At 39.0% G+C, this 17,331-nt stretch overlaps 1 protein-coding gene across 7 annotated transcripts in view; it reads left to right on the top strand.

The window, feature by feature from the left end:
* LOC122806463 (plasma membrane calcium-transporting ATPase 1-like) overlaps positions 1 to 17,331 on the top strand; it is a 1,798,374-nt gene that overhangs the window by 1,564,672 nt on the left and 216,371 nt on the right. For all 7 annotated transcript variants that reach the window (XM_044076929.1, XM_044076926.1, XM_044076924.1 and 4 more), the window contains 2 exons: positions 2,175 to 2,354; positions 7,213 to 7,300. In XM_044076929.1, the coding sequence (XP_043932864.1) occupies positions 2,175 to 2,354; positions 7,213 to 7,300 (268 nt within the window). The remainder of the gene's footprint in view (positions 1 to 2,174; positions 2,355 to 7,212; positions 7,301 to 17,331) is intronic.

Raw genomic sequence — 17,331 nt, 5'->3', positions numbered from 1 at the left:
GATGCAGTAAACTGATACTTTTATGTGTATTGAAACACAGGATAATTCTGTGATTTTGATATTCCATCTTTGCTTCCTTAGCTTTGATTTATTTTTGTTATTTACTGGTGAAAATGCTATGTTAATTGCCTTATTATGACTGCATATTGTTTTTGTCTTCACTGAAAATGGACCACCCAGTTAGCCAGCAAATAATTGTCAAGTGGTCAGAAGTAAAGGGCCCTGGGAGAAGTGTTTACATATTTTGGGAGAACTGTAAATTAGCCATGCATTTAATAATTTGTTTTACAAAGACAGTGTCGTGCTTTGTGTGTGATGAAGCCCAGATTATTCTGTAATCACTGTTTGATGCTATACTCAAAATCTGAAAAAAACAAAAAAGTTCTCAGAGAAAGTGTTACTGGCATAATGAAAGAGCTGAGACTCGCTGGCAGTCCTAGTGAAAGTCCAATCCTACCACTCACTAGAAACAAGCATGACCCTGGAAGTTTTAGTGATGGCTGCCACACTTCCTGAAAGGTAATAGCAAAATAAAGATTGAATGTAAGTTAGCTGGCCTTAGCACACTAATAAAGAAATTAAAGTGCCCTGTACTAAAGGAAGTGAGTAAGCGTAGTTCTTATTTATACCAATGACTTCTGAGAGGAGGAGACATCACAGAAAGGAGAAGGTAGTTTCAAGGAACTTTAAGGTATTCCTTTGACCAAATGAACAGTGGAGAAGATTAGGGAAAAAAGGTAAGTCTGGACAGGCCTTGCTGAAGACAATGTGTAAATAACTTGAGAAGCTAAGGACTGAGTCAGAATATAGGCAACAGCATAATAAATTGATTGAGGGAGAGAGATGGTAGTATTAGCAAACATTTGTTGCAAGAAATCATTGAGGGCTATCTTGGTTCCATAAAGTTAAATGTTAAGCAGAGTATTTCAGCAGAAAATCATATACATATTTATGCGTACACATTTTTGTAATTTTGATTCACCCTAGGCCTCCTGGTTAAAGTTACTGTATCCTGGTTATTTGTACTACAATTTATTTTATTTCCTTAGAACCTATTTTTTATTATATTTGATGCATTTTAAGATCTTTTTGTATAAGTCAGATATCTTTTTCAGGCTGTTTTACTATGCTGTAAGTACTGGAGCTTTTCTCCCCGGGTCTCCACTGAAAACTGGCTTTTTTGCCCAGTCAGACAATTACCCGGTAAACAAATGTAAATAAATAAATAAAGGCCACTACTTTTGTTGGATACCATGTCAGCAAATGAAATAACAATATGAAGATGTAGACAGTTGGATAGCTATTGATGACACGGTTTAGAAGAGAACACGGAACGGTATCATCAAGATCGGTAATACACAACAACACTGCCATTTTGATAAGGATGAGAAATGTAATTTATGGCTTTCTGGTTAGGGGGTAACAGTTAATTTGTGAGAAGTGAACCTGCGTACTGTGGGAGCCGTTTAGCAGGTGTTGTGAAGAGTGCTAATTCAACCCGCCTGACAAGAAAGGGAAAAGAGAGTTGTATGAGATGTCATAAAGGAACTCAAACACTACACATGTTAGGAGAACCACTGACGTTCCAGAATGTACAGGATTTCAGCGAAAGAAACACGGGTCACATTTCTACTGTCTATAGTTTGTCACAGGCTCTCGATTTCTTTGTGGTAATACTTGTATCTGTCGTTGCTGTGTCTTGTTAACTGCTAATATACTGCCTTCTACTATGATACTTCTGTGTATATTATGCAACCTACCATGTATAGATTTTTTGACTTCACACCAGCTTGTTAAATGAGACACTGTTAGTAAAACCAGGAATGACATTGTGAAGATATTGTGAATAAAATCACTCTAAACACCTGCTAAATGTTGCATTAGTAAACAGTAAGACAGTTTGTTAAATCAAGTTGTACTGGATTTAGTGAAAGGGTTGTTTAGCGCAAAAACAGAGTTTTTTTTTATAAAAGAAAATGATTTAATTTGTCTGCAATATACCATTTAAATGTTTTTGGACAGTTGGTACATTCCAGTGAACAGTCAGCAAAGTGTCTTATCTTAAGCATTACAGTGTATAATTTAAATGTCTCTTCTTGATCAGTAATTACCAAGTTAAAGCCAATATGCATTAAACAAAATTCTGACTGGCTTCTGTTTTTTAATTGTTTTAGGTGCCTGAAGCAATTACTAAGTGTCAGCGTGCGGGCATCACAGTCCGCATGGTGACTGGTGACAACATTAACACCGCACGAGCTATTGCCACCAAGTGTGGCATCCTGCAGCCAGGGGAGGACTTCCTGTGCCTGGAAGGGAAAGAGTTCAATCGCATCATCCGAAATGAGAAAGGAGAGGTATGTTTTAGCTGCTGTGTATGAATGACCTAATCCTGAAGAGGGGGAAATAAAGTTAGGCTTGCGTGCATACATTTCATACATGGTAAATCAGTTTTTCTATACCATCTTCTTCAACAGAAGTATTTCTTTGTCTGCCTGTTCAGATGAATATAGTTTTATTTCTGAGAAGTAGATATTATTTTGGAAATTATTTAATTTTTGAGTCAAAAATTGTACGACATGTGAGGAATTGCCACCAGCTGCCCATTAATTTTCAGAATCTGTACATCTGTTCATGAATTTAAAAGGTTTGCAAATCATACTGGTCAGACATTGAGTTTGCTGTTCATTATCTAGACCACCAGGAAAGATTGAATTGTCTGTTGAATCAGGAGTAATTACCTGCTCAGTACATCTGTCACAAGAAATGCTGATTGACTAGCTAGCTGCTGGACTAACGTTTTCCAGACAGACACAGCAGGCTGGGATAATTGGTGTAATTACAACAAGCAGGCATTTCATAAGTAGTGATAATAGATTACCCTTTTGCATATTGCAATAGACTTTTACACCTTTAGTTGTAAAAAGCACATTTAGTGATTACCAAACATTTGGGGATTTAAGGTCACCGAGAATTCCAATCTTTTTTTTTAAAGCAAGATTTTTAACCTGCAGTGAGAGATCATGTCATCACAGATATTTAAAACATATTCTGAAACCAAGAATCTTGAAAGGGGGTGTTTTTAGCAGGATATTGCAAACTGTGTGATTTCTTATCCATTTTAAGTGATTGTATAGGACATCAGTGACATGACAAGCAGTATATAGAAAGTTTAATGTGCTGATAAGTTAGGTGGATGTGATGCTACAGAGTGATGAAGCCCTGACTTCTGATCCCATTTACCTGAGATCAAGCAATGGCTCAGGAAGCTGGAAGAGCAAGTCAGGGATGAGTGAAAGAAGTGTGACTTACACTGGCACAACTGCCTGGGAGGGAGGGTTGTGGTAGCTTCTCCACTCAGGCACTCCCACCAAGAACAGGCCCAGGGGAGAGGAATGTGTCTGTGTGGGTCTGTCCAAGCTGGTGAGGTAGCCCTTATGAAGGTGTATTGTGGGCAGACATGACTGCCTATCAGGGACATAGACAGCACCTCTGGAGTGATAAGGAAGTCCACATCAACACCAGGGGGTAAGGCTAGGTTATGTATGTAAAAATGCCTTAATGGCTTCTAGGATAACAGGTCCCCACTCATCTTTTGGCTCACTGTGAATGAATGGTCTGGAAACAGCCCTTATCTGTGAGGAATTAATGGGCTGGTAGATCAAAGGGATCTGCTGACCTGCAGGAAGCGGTCACCAAAATAAATTAGTTAGGCATTGCTCACTGTGTGATGATGTGAGGTAGTGCCAGCATAGCTAGCTGCAGTTTTGTAAAGAATTATATGTCAATTGTATATCAAACTGATTTGTACAGGTGCTTGTGTTGAAAATGTATTTATACAGCTGTTTGTGTTAAAAGTGTACCAACAACGGGTCCTGCTGGACAGAAAAGAAATACACCTGTATGTCAGACTGTTTTGTAACTTTTGAAATGAATATATTGTAACAGAGGATACTTGAAGAGAAGAGGCTAATCTCAGTCCAGCTAACTTTGAAAACTAGTCCGAAAAATAAATTACCTGGTTTTAGCCATAAAGATTGTATCTTACAGTTCTGATTGCAACCATAGAAAAAATATCTGTGAAAACCAGGACTATAAATTGTACTGTATTGTCCTTAGAGGTGAAATAATTTCTACCCTGGAATGGTTTTATAGCATCCAGATGCTATAACACATTTTAGTAAAGTTCTGTATGTGTGTGTGTATGGTAAAACATATGTGCTATATTTTGGTTCAGTTTCTAGTGAAGGGGGTAGTGTGGGAGCCAGAAGTCCGCTGACCAGATGCATGTGATGTCATTGTGTATTTCAGCATTGAAATGATGTTTTAATACTAGATTAGACAGAAGACTCAGAGCAGTCTGTTTTTGAAACCTGACAAAGAAGACTCATTCACTCACTTCATCTTGCCTTGCTTTAGTAAGTAACCAGGGTATAGTAATTCTTTAGATCAGTCAGGAAAATATAGTGAGATTAGTTAAGTACTGTTTTTCTTTATCTGTGTGAATCTAACCATCTGTGTTATTTTTAATATTTCTTGTGATTGAAACTCTGGTGTTTATTGTAAATAGATATTTAGCATTTTCTTGTTATTTTATTCCATACATCCTCAGCCCCTTTTCCCATTTTGCACATGGGGTTGGGGTGTCACTTCAGCAGTGACAATCATCTCAAGCCAAGGTTTATACTGCCGGGTGGCTAGAACTGCCATGGTAGTTCATTTGTACCACTCACCCGCAGACACACACTCACCTATAGCCAATTTAGTGTGTCCAATCTACCTATTACATGTCTGTGGAATGTGGGAGGAAACTGGAGCACACAGGGAAAAGCCACATGACTGCAGAGAGACATGCAGACTCCACACTGAATGCACCCCAGCCGAGAAACAAACCGGAGAACCTCTTGCTGTGAGGCGACAATGCATAAAATTACCATGTACTGCTGTCTTTCGTGCAGTAGTGTTCTTTGTGTCAGTCAAGTGTTTAGGCATTGTTTTATAATTTGTTCCACCCAAAAATTCCTGTGGCAATTAAAAAAAAAAAAAAAGAAAAGTTTCTTCCTACATTACTGTGTTCCGACACTTTGCAATTTCTTTTCTTCTCTTCTCTTTCAAGCTGCGCTCTACATTTTTCATAGAATGGAAGTAGTTTAAAATTTCTGATTTCGTTAATCTTCTCTGAAATTCACTTTTAAGTGAACTCTTTCAACGTTTATCTTTGTCATGTAACCAGAACATCTCAGGGTCTTACTTTCTTGTAACTGCAAACTGTGCCTAAACTGGTTAAGTTATTAAAAACTAAATTTCTTACCTGTAGGAACTCTTTCCCACTCATTTATTCTGTTAAATATATTAGATTTCCAATGTTTCATGTCCTAGATGATGAGAAAATCCCAATCTTATAGAGCAAATTTGTCCAGGAAATATACTTCACGGGTAGAACATCACTTTCCACACTATATAGGTTCATAGGTAGGTACTAGGCTTTTGGCCCTAGGGCCTATATAAGCCTAGCCAAAGGTACCCTGGCTTTTGCCACCCAAAAAAAATATTTTCCTGTGCCACTGTCGAGCAGAGCCACAGAAGTGATCCCCTGGGTAAATTTCCTATCTCCCATCCAATCATCAAGATTTTTCTTGAAGAGTGCTAATGAGGAGCTTTGTTTGATACAGATAGGTAGTTTGTTCCAGAGTATGGGAAGTTTCTGGGACAGGAATCTATCCCTCCAGCATGTTCTGTTTATTGTGGTGACGAGGTGTAGGTCCCTAGAGCGTGTAGCTCATAGGGATTGGGATTTCTTTAAGTGGAGCATGTCTAAAAGCTCTGGGTTTGACATAGCTTTGTGTGTTAGGCAGAGATCGCCTCTGAGTAGGCGATATGCAACGGAGTAAAGCTGCAGTTTTTTGAGACGGTCTGCATAGGGCATCTCTTTGAGGCCGGTAATCCTCTTTGTGAGGTATTTCTGTGGCCTTTCCAGTTGTTGTAGATGTCTTGTGAGGTACATACCAAAAGGGGCATTGTACTCTATAACGGGTCTAATGAGTGACGAGTAGAGGGGAACAATGACCTCTTTTTTCCTGGATGAGGTGTGCCACATAGAAGGATTTCCTGACTACTGTGGCGATGTGATTATCAAAGGAGAGACTACTGTCCACCTGTGTCTCAAGGTCTCTTATCTCACTTTCGTTGTTAAGTAGACTACCACATATGTGGTAGTTCATGGGTACTGAGTTTTTACCAAAAGGAATGACAATGCACTTTTTGGCATTGAGCTTGAGGCCATGGCTTTGACACCAGGCATCTGTCTCAGCAAGGCCCTTTTGTAGGATGTCCACATCTTTTGGAGTTTTGGTTATGGCTCCTAGTTTGCAGTCATCTGCGAACCGTTAATAATGACCTTCTGTGTTGGCCTGTACTTCAGAGAAGTAGATACCAAACAGGAGAGGACCCAGGACTGAACCCTGTAGTACTCCACTTGTCACTGGTCTGAAGCTGGATTTGGAGTCTGCTACTTTCACAGTGTTGGTTCTGTCAGTGAGCCAGTTGGCAACCCATCTTGTGACATAGGGATTTATACCTAGTTTAGTGAGTTTATCTATAATTCCAGAGTGGGGGATGGTGTCAAAAGCCTTGGCGAGATCTAGATAGGCTGTGTGAACCACCTTACCCTCATCTACGGCTTTGGTGACTGCTTCAAAGAAGTCCATCAGGTTTAGGAGACATGATCTGCCTTTTACAAACCCGAACTGGGTGGGGTCCTGAGTTTCGAGATTACCAATGTCATTGTTTATAAGTTCCATGATGATATGCTCCTTAGCTTTGCAGACCAGGCTCATTAGGCTAATGGGACAGTAGTTTGATGCAGCAAAGAGGTGAATGAGATTATTTCTAAATGCAGAGACACATGTATAATTTTATAGCCTCTCAAGAGGAAAGGAAGGCAGAGCTACAAACACCTTACTTTAGACCCAAGAACAATCCGCAAAACACTGTAGTGGAATATATCGTATTAGGTAGGAGTCCTAGACCCAAATTCCTTTAGAGGATAACTGAAGGTTTTATGAAAACATGACATGCACAGAGGGGGCTGACTAGAACAAAGATGTCAACAGGTTCAAGCTTTATTTAGCCTAGGAAAACACATGCAGGGGTAAGAACTTCTAAACACCATACTTTTAGTTGTAACATACTTGATTTTTTTCTTTTTTCTTTTAGGTGGAACAGGAGAAGCTAGACAAAGTGTGGCCCAAGCTCAGAGTCTTAGCACGGTCTTCACCAACAGACAAACATACACTGGTGAAAGGTAAGGGATACATATTTTAAGTGTAAGATGTCACAGTATGGACTAAGCAATTTTTTAATATACATCCCATGGGAAATTTGAAAGATGAGGCCAGAATAAGTGATTGTGTCCCTTAAAACAGTGCAATAAAATGATTTAATTGCTGCCTTAGTGTGATTTATTACACATTAGAAAATGGACAAAATGAAATCTGGAACTTTGTGGACAAAGAATCTTCTCAAACAAGGTGTTAATACATGAAGAGAGTCTGCCGAAAAACAAATCAACCACTTTACAGCAATGTACCAAAAAGCAGTCAGACAGAAAAAATAGCAAAACTGACACCATTGTTAGTTGGGATCACTAAGAAATCTTCTAGCCTCCATTTTTTTCCATTCTCCATCTCAAAAAGGAGCTTTAAAAAAAATAGAACTAAAGTAGAAGACTGCAAGGAGAAGTCACTTGATTTTTAGCTGTTTTCTGCTTGTACTTTCTTTTTCTCTTTGGGTTTGATGTTTTAATGACATGATTATTGAGGAGGGAAAAAAAGAAATCACAGAGGTGAACACTGCAGCACTTACAAGGACCTACACTGAACGCCATGCAGTAGACGAGCAGACAAGCTTCACAACTACAGTGAAGTCCATGTGATCATCTAGCTCATGGCAGATGGACAGGACTGAATACTCTTTCTGCTGAGGTGCTTTATGATTTTTACCGTGGTCTCTGCACTGTGCACACTTTCGTCTTAGCTATTAGCCTTTCTTATTGCAGTTTTGAAATACCTATTTTATCTAAAAGGTGATTTTGTTGGTATACAGGTACAAATAACTCTGAACTGTCTTATTATAATTTAATGTAAAAGTTAACTTTTGTTGTAGTAGCTGAAGGTAGTATAGCAGGTTGCCACAGTTTAAAGAAAAAAGAGTTGTAACAAAAATGACAGGAGGAGGGTTGGGGAAGGCCAAATAAATGGACATAATTGGCTTCTGCCCAGGTACCTTGATTACAGAATTTTTTTTTTTTTTTTTTATTATTAATAGTCTAGTATAAACCTATGAACCTAACAACTACCAGGGTCTTTACAAGCCTAGTCATGCAACCCAACCCAGTTTTGTCCCATTGTTCCTTGGATGCCTGTATGGTGGGGTTTGTTAGTAAAGAGGTAGTTAAGGGTTATTTGGGGGATATGTTAGTTGGGGATTAATTTACTTTCTGTCAACCTCTGTGCATTAGAGATATGTGGACCAGACCAGAGGTGATTTTGTGATTCCCCATACAATGATCAAGGTTTCTTTTGAATAGAGTCAGGGATAACTTCTGCTTCACGTAGATGGGGAACATATTCCACACAGCATGGATGCTTTGAGAGACATATTGGTGTCTCCAGCAGTTCTGTTTGTCACAGACAAAGTTTAGGTCCTTGGATGTAGTGTTTCTGGTAATGTTAGTCTAGCAGATGTGCAAGAAATCCATCAGAGCTGGATCTCAGGATGCCTTATATGTTAGGCATAGATCGCCTCTCAGTAACCTGCAGGAGACTGACTACAGAGGTAGGATGTTAAGGTGATAGGATATTCATATCCTGGATTCTCCTGTTGAAGAACGTTTGAGGGTATTTCAACTGTTGCAAGTGCCTGGTTTGGTACATGCCAAAGGGGACACTGTACTCCATGATGGATCTGATAAGGGCTGAGTAAAGTAGTGCTGTTTCGTTCATGGGCCTGGATGCCATACTCTTGCTTATCAGTTGGGTGACATAGAATGATTCTTTTACTACCTTGGCTACATGTTGGACAAACACCAGATTACTGTCTACATATGTTCCCAGTTTCCTAACTATCGGGTCAGCTCTTAGGGGGATTTTTTTCAGTTAAGTAATTAGCTTGGGTGGATGATTTCCCAAAGGGCACTATAATGCTTTTGTTTGCACTGAGTTTTAATCCATGGTTTTCACACTAGTCATTTGTTTGTCTAGGACCCTCTTTTGTAGGATGTTGGTGTAATGGGAGGAATCTGTGATAGCTCCCAGTTTACAGTCATCTGTGAACTTGGTGAGCCAGAGGCCTTTGAAATTAGCCTTGACTTCTGAGAAGTAGATGCTGAACAGGAGTGGGCCTAGCACAGAACCCTGGGGTACTCCGCTGGTGACCAGTCTCTTGGTGGAGGTGGTCTCACAGATCCTGACTTCTTGGAGCCTATCTGTGAGCTAGCTAGGAATACAGTGAGTTATGTAAGGATTTATGCGTATTTCTAAGAGCTTGTCAACAATACCTGGGTAGGGTATTGTATCAAATGTCTTGACCAGGTCAGGGTAGACTGTATACACCATTTTCCCCTCATCCATAGCCATGGTGACCCTCTCAAAGAAGTCTACCAGGTTAAGTATTCAAGACCTTCCCTTAAAGGGAAACTGGGATGGGTCCAGTGTCCTTGTTGATCATTTCCATAATAATTCCTTCCATGTCTTTGTGTATTAGACCTGTCGGACTGATGGGTTTGTCCATTCACCTGGCTTGTAACCTGTTTAGCGGCTGTATCTGAAAAGTGCTTGAAGTTGACTTACTAGGTCATGTTTTAGGCTATTTAGGAGACCCACTGAAGCAGTGTTTTTGGCCTTAGCAAATGCCTCCAGGACCTGCTCCTTTTTGATAGGGTGGGGGTGGGGGGGTATGCTAGAAGGAATTTCATGGGGTAGTTGGGGAGGAGTAGGGGGGATGAAGTTAGAGCTAAATTTGTCATCTTGTAGATTTGCTATGTCACTATGGTCAGTGAAGGTTGTGACATGTTGTACAAGTTCTGCACACTGCTGTGTGTTACCTTTAAGGTTCCTGATATAGCTGGAGAAGGCCTTGTGATTGTCCTTAGCCTGCGAGGCCATCCTAACCTCGTAATTGCTCTTGTTGGACTTTATTAGACCTCTTAGATTTTTGTGTAGCTAAATCAATGAGCTCTTGTCTCTGAGAGAGTTACGTTTTCTGATTTTGGTCATGACTTTTTTTCTTTTGTTATATACACTGTTAAGGTAAGGATTCCACCAGTGTGGATTGTTTTTGGCATTAGGTCTGGGCTTACCTTTTTAAGGTACAGCAGCTTCAGTGTAACCATTTATATGTTTGTGCAAGGTTTCTGTAAATCTGCATAGGTAGCTGTGCTGTCAGAGTTTGGGAGAAGCCATGAATTTTAACAAACTGTTCTGTTTGCTTTAGTTTAGTTCCGAACTGTTACAGGTTTAGTTGGGTTTTCCGGGTTGATTTTTATTTCAAGGGAGCCAGCTTTGTGGTCCAACTTCACCAATGAGGTCATGACATGGGAGTTGTGTGTGTGTGTGTGTTTATGTGGTGCAATGCTCTCCCATGCTGGTGAGTACTATGTCCAATAAATTTGATCCTGTGGTTGGAGAGTGCACTATCCTGTCCAGGATGTTTGTGTTAATAAAGTCTGGGAAACATTGTGCCTGTGAGTTACAGGCAGTGTACATTTCCCAGTTTATAGAGGGATAGTTAAAAGTCTCTCATAAGTAGGGTATTTGTTTGGATGGTGAGCACCTCTAGTAAGTCTAGGTAAGAGTTGTGAGCTTCATGGCTTTAAACCAACTATCGTTAGAGAAAGAGGAAAGCTTGCAGGGTGTGGAGCATACTTCTCATCCTCTTAGTGAAAGAAATCAGGACAAAGCCTGACAAAATGGAGGGGGGGGGGGGTGCAAAGGGCCAAAAACTGGGACATATTTTAAATATTGCTGTTATAAAATTAGAAAGTTGCTAGAGTAACAGGGTTTGTGTTCACATACATTTTCAGAAGGATTTGAAGTCTGAAACTCAAATGTATCATTTATTGAGTTCAGTCCCCAGATCATTGCAGTGATTTACCAGAAAACTACAAATTTTATGAGGAATAGACCAAAAATATGAGGTGAAAATCTGAACAGTTGAGAGGCATGGTGTAGTGTTTCTTGTTTAGGCTCCAAGCAGTGAACACCACCTTAAGGCTGCTTTGATAATTTTTTTTTTTTTATGCTGGTAGTTTTGTTATTTTGACATTGCCTAAAAAAAGACTCTAAGGGAGTGGATAATGTTTTAGCCATTACCCAAAGGTCCAGGGGGACCAGGTGCAGACTACCTTCTGGAGGAAAGCTGCTAATGCATTCTCAAATGTTTACTCCATCCCTCCTAAAACTGGATAGTATTTAATAAAATTTTAAGTTAATAGTATTTACATTTAAAAAGTGTCCCTACTTTGAACTCCTTTCTCCAATTATTTTCTGTTGTGCAACATTGGAGGTAAAATTTGAAAGATAAGAGATGAAACCACTGTTTAAAAAAAAAAAAAAAAAAAAGTGTGTGTGTTTATATATGTGTGTGTATATATATATATATATATATATATATATATATATATATATGCATATATATATATATATATATATATATATATATATATATATATATATATGCATATGTCGAGATATACACACACACACACACATTGTATGTATGTATATATGTATATATATATATATATATATATATATATATATATATATATATATATATACTGAGATTTCATTTTCAGAAGAAGTTATGTTCATTGTCTGTTGTCTGTAAAATGCTTTGTTAGCCTTTTGTCAAAAATGTTGGCAATCTAATTTCACACCTATCATGGAACTTGACATTGCACTGTAACCAGTAGTGACACACCAACTCAGATGTTTGCCTACTACAGACAGCTTCAAAAGTAAAGTTTTGCATACAGAGAAGGAAGAGAATGGGTGTGCCTTTGGGGGGGGGGGGGATGCAGAGAGTGAGAAAAAGTTCAGATCTAGCATGTACAGCGACTGTACTGCTTCAGTTAGAATAATTTTTCTTAGTTGTAGATGGGGCAAGGTCAAGCTATCTCAGTAATTCATTGCTGAGCAAAAAAGAAACTTGGGTACCTGGCTCAGACATCTGTTTTCAAACATTCTGTGTATTAAGTTAAAGAGTTTAAAACCTTTAGAAATATTCTCAGCTTGATGAGTAGCGAGAAGAGATGGTGACATTTTAAAACCTCCTGAGATTTTATGCCACCAAAGTGCAACATTAAAGTAGCTGGAAGAGTAAGGCATGGTGGAGGTTCTCACACTGACTTGAAGTTAATTTTTGTATTTCGTGAGAAGATTCCTGTCCAGAAGGTTATCATAAGACAGACAATTCTTCCAATCTGATTTTGTGTGTGTGTGTGTGTGTGTGTGTGTGTGTGTGTGTGTGTGTGTGTGTGTGTGTGTGTGTGTGTGTGTGTGTGCGTGTTATACCCATGCATGCAGCACTTTAGTGAAAGGTGAAAGTGAGTAGAGAAAGTCAAACATTGAGCATGGTGTGTTTGTAGTTGCCAACATTATTTTTATACAAGGATGTCTGAGACTAGATGCTGCCCTCTAGTGGTGTCACTTAAGTATTGGGCAGCTATCTCTCATGCTGCATTTACATTTTTGAGTTCTGAGGTGTAGCACGAAGGGTGCAATGACTACATTATCTACTAAGAACCAAGAATAGCCGTGTAGTCCACGGGTGTGGTGTGTAAAAACAAGAATCCAAAACAAACACTTCTCCAAACTAGGCATATTTGTAGTTTAGTGATCTCATTATCCAGTAAGGAACAAGATTATTAATAGTTTATATTCAAGTGGCCTTTAATACTAGATGGTGGGAGGGTTATTGTCTACTTAAAAAATATAAGTGAGAGGAGCAGTGTTATTATACTCAGAAATATAGAAAAAGAAAGCCAGCGGAATAAAACGCTGTCCAGGAGCTCATAAAAAAAAAATCCTTTAATAAACAGTAAGCACTTTCCCAGTGGTTTAATCATCCCAGCGACTTGTGATTTGTTGTTTATATTTATTACTCGGAAATATATTTAAAGTTGCTGTAGGAAAGCTGATTTCCTATTTTTTGACTCCCCAGTAGTTTGGGCATAAACAATCTCACAGTACTGTAGGGAAAATTTCTGTAGAGTTTTTTGAGGACTGGATGTAAGACATTAGGATGTGTAACGGAGGATGGTGGTCTTTCGGCTTTTTCCCGGTAAGGAGTCGCCACAGCGGAACTCCGGTCCGCTAATGATTGGCAGTAGATTTTTCCGAAAAGCCGAGGTGCCAGCTTGACGCCCAACTTTCAACGAAGGCATGCCCATTTACGCACACATGTCTTTCGAACGCTACTCAACCGCGGGGAGGACATGCAGACTCCACACAGAAGGCACTCCCAAGCCCAGCCGAGAATTGAACGGGAGAACCTCTTGCTGTGAGGTAGCAACGCTACCGGGATGTGTAACAGATGATAATGTGCAAAATTAAATAAATGAAATGCACATCAGCTATTATGGGAGCATTTGCTGGAAGGTTTCCATTACATCTTAAAAATATATGTATTAATTGTTTTCACTCAGATTTGCTTCAGTTTTCCCTCTTTTCTAATGTCAAATATAACTCTATACATTTCCTGATTACCTTTCTAACAACTTTTCTGACCTTTCTTGCTAATATCTGCATAGCATTGACATAATTATTTCCCTGCAACTATTTTTGTTTCTAATTAATATATTTTATCCAGTACATGAAGATCTTTTATTACTGCTGTTTATGCCATTTGCAGTACAACACTTAGTGACTGAACTGTATGTACTTGCGTTTCTATCTTAACATTGTCTTTGATCTGTGTAATACCTTAAACCTGCTATAGTGGAGGCCCATATGGACAAACACACGCTATGTGAAGAATAAGAAACATGAAACTATGTCTAGCTTTGTTGATTAAATGCAGTTCTCAGCAAATTACTAGAAAATGATGGACACAAATCATGGATGTTCTACAAAATCAAGGACAGTTTGGGGCAGAGGTTGCAATGCTTTGCACTGTATAATTCTGTTTTTTCTTTCATTTGATCACAAAGACAGGTGATCTCTTTTCAGTCAAAAATGGCTGTAATTGCTGGGAATTTGTGTGTGTAATTTTGTATGTATGTATGCATGTGAGTCTGTCTGCCTCTGAATGTGTATCTGAGAGACATTTTATGTGTGTATTGACATTAAATACTTATATTTTGGATGTAAAAGCTTATACAAATAAGACTTTTTATGGAGTCCTTCAGAGCAAACTATGAGTCCAAATTAGCTTCCTCAGCAGAAGACAACCACAAGGCATTCTGCAGTTACATCCATAACCGAAAAGGAAAGGCCCAGATTTGTGCCGAACTGGAAGTTAATGGTACCACATATACTGAGCCTGTGGACATAGCTAACACGTTGGCCAACAGGTTCTGTGAAAACTTCACTCCCGTGTCCCTGCCACACATACCCCATGACATCCCTACCACCTGCCCTTCCCTTGTATCTCTAAAGAGCAGGTCATAAATGCCCTCTCTAAGGCCAAAGACACAGCATCTTTGGGACCTGATAACTTCCCAAACTGCATCCTACATGGGCTCCAACATGAATTAGCAACACCATTGGGTACTGTTTTCAATCACAGTCTAAGCAGCAGCTTTGGGCTTTATACCAGCTGAATAGAAAACAGCCACCATTATTCCATTGCACAAAGGTGGTGCTTCCACTGACCCCAGGAACTATAGACATTAGCCTGACTAGCCTTGTCTGCAAGGCCATGGAGCGAATCATCATGGACCTTATTAACAAAGATATAAGTAATCTCCAAGTACTTGACCCTACTTAGTTAGGATTTATCAAAGGGAGATCATGTCTGTTAAAGCTGGTGAACTTTTTCGAGACAGTCACCAAGGCCCTGGATGAAGGGAAGTTTATGCATACAGCCTACCGGGACTTAGCCAAGGCATTTGACACTATCCCCCACTCAGGCATCATTGACAATCTCACCCAACTAGGCATCAACCCTTATATTGTTAGATGGGTCACTAAATGGCTCACTGAAAAAAACATGTAGTCAAAATAGGGGAATCCAGCTCCAACAGCAACCTGCAACCAGTGGTGTTCCACAGGGATCAGTCCTAGGACCTCTACTGTTTGGAATCTTATTTCTCCAAAGTACAAGCAAAAACTAAAGGTCTGTGGCTGACAAAGTTTGCTGATGACTGCAAACTGGGAGCGGTCATACAATCTCCAAATGATGTCAACATCCTACAAGAGGGTCTTACACAAACAAATGATTGGTGCCAAAGTCATGGCCTTAAACTCAATGCAAAAAAATGTATTATCATTCCTTTCAGTAAATGTGATGTTCCTGCTAACTACCACATCAATAGCAACACCTTAAGTACACACTCAGTGGTGAGAGACCTGGGCACACAAGTTGACAGCAACCTTACCTTTGACCACCATGTCTCCACAATGGTAAGAAGGGCATTCTATATTGCTCATCTAATAATTAAGGGCATTGCCTCCAGAAAAAAAAAAGAAGTTATAACCTACCTGTACTCTTCCCTCATCAGGCCAATAATTGAGTACAACGTCCCTTTTGATATGTACCTTTCCAAGCACCTGCAGCAATTGGAGAAACCACAAAGGTTCCTCACAAGGAAAATTTAGTTCTTTAGTATCTGTCCTATGGGAATCATCTGAAATCACTGTCACTTTATTCTGTTTCTTACAGACTACTCGGAGGTGATCTCTGCCTTGCATACAAAACAATCTTTGAGCCTGTTTTATTGGAAATGCTGCATATCCGTAAGTCAAATGATACACAAGTTGCTCACTGTAAAGACCTTAGCCTGGTATGTGACATTAATAAAACCAGCTGGAGGGACAGATTTGCCTCACAGAGGTTATCACACCTTTGTAACAGACTCCCACTTCATGTCAAGCAGAGCACCTCTTTGGCCCTCTTCAAATGCAACCTGGAAGATTGGATGGGTGACTGTAAATTCACCTGGTTCCCTATTGCGTGGTTGAAACCTTAGGTTATCGAACACCTAAAGGTTGAACACTAAATGTCGAAGTCTGAAAATTGCGAACGGCCGGTTCTACACAGGTACAGGACGTTTGGACCCCGCTGATTCAACCCCGACCTATTCGACTCCAGACCGTTCAACCCGCATAAAAGAATAACTGAAGTAAAGAAAAATCACTTAACATATGAAACAGGAACACAAACACTGAAATGTTTGATAAGGTTCTTTTAATTCTGGTACCTCGGCCTTCGCCTTCTCCTGGAATACATTTTACAACATCAAACACCACCCCTTTTGTAATGCATCTAATTACATAATTAATGCACCCTACTTTAACAATTTATTAATTTAGTTATTAACTCAACCATGTAGTTTCACTCTAAAAAATGCTGACTTTATTCACATTTATGATTTCTAACTTCATTAAATGTGCTATCAGTTATATATAAACATTTTTAATCCACCTAAGCTATTATTAATAAATAACCACATTACTAAATGTTATTATAACATCTATTATTATATGTTCTTACAAAATTTAGAATTCATACATCAAACATTAAATTCTTTCTAAAAAAATAGATTTTTTCTAAGAAATATGTGGAAATATTCATTCTAGATTTCCATGTTCATTCCATTTGGAAACAAAGTTTTATAATTGAGAATAAACCTGGATTCCATTTGTAATAATTTTTCACGGAAAACTGCTTCATTTCCAAATACATTGGGCCTGCCCAACACACACAATATGAATCCCTCAGGGACCCCCTTATGTTGTTCACAAAAATGTTTGGCAACAGGACTTTCCATTCTTTTGTGTCTTATGTCACCCAAATGTTCAAGAATTCTAAGCTTAACCTTTCTAGTTGTTTGGCCTATATACCACCTCTGTCTCACACAACCATATCCTATAATGTATACCACCCCCGTGGAGTTGCAATCATAATATTCCAGGGCCCTATACGTAACATCATTAATTTTTGTACCATCCAAACTTCTGACCCTATTACAAATCTTGCAACTTCCACATCTAAAGGTTCCTTTTCTAATATTCTTCCTATATGTATTCGTGTTTCTAACATTCAATATTTCCTTTAAATTTGAATATCTGCTATACGAAAAGGTGACTTTAGATGGAAAAAGTTTTCCTATTT

This window comes from Protopterus annectens, chromosome 7.part0 (genome assembly GCF_019279795.1).
Source record: "Protopterus annectens isolate FY-2018-M chromosome 7.part0, PAN1.0, whole genome shotgun sequence".
In the NCBI taxonomy this organism is placed as follows: Eukaryota; Metazoa; Chordata; order Ceratodontiformes; family Protopteridae; genus Protopterus; species Protopterus annectens.
This window is presented reverse-complemented; position numbering and strand designations above follow the sequence as displayed.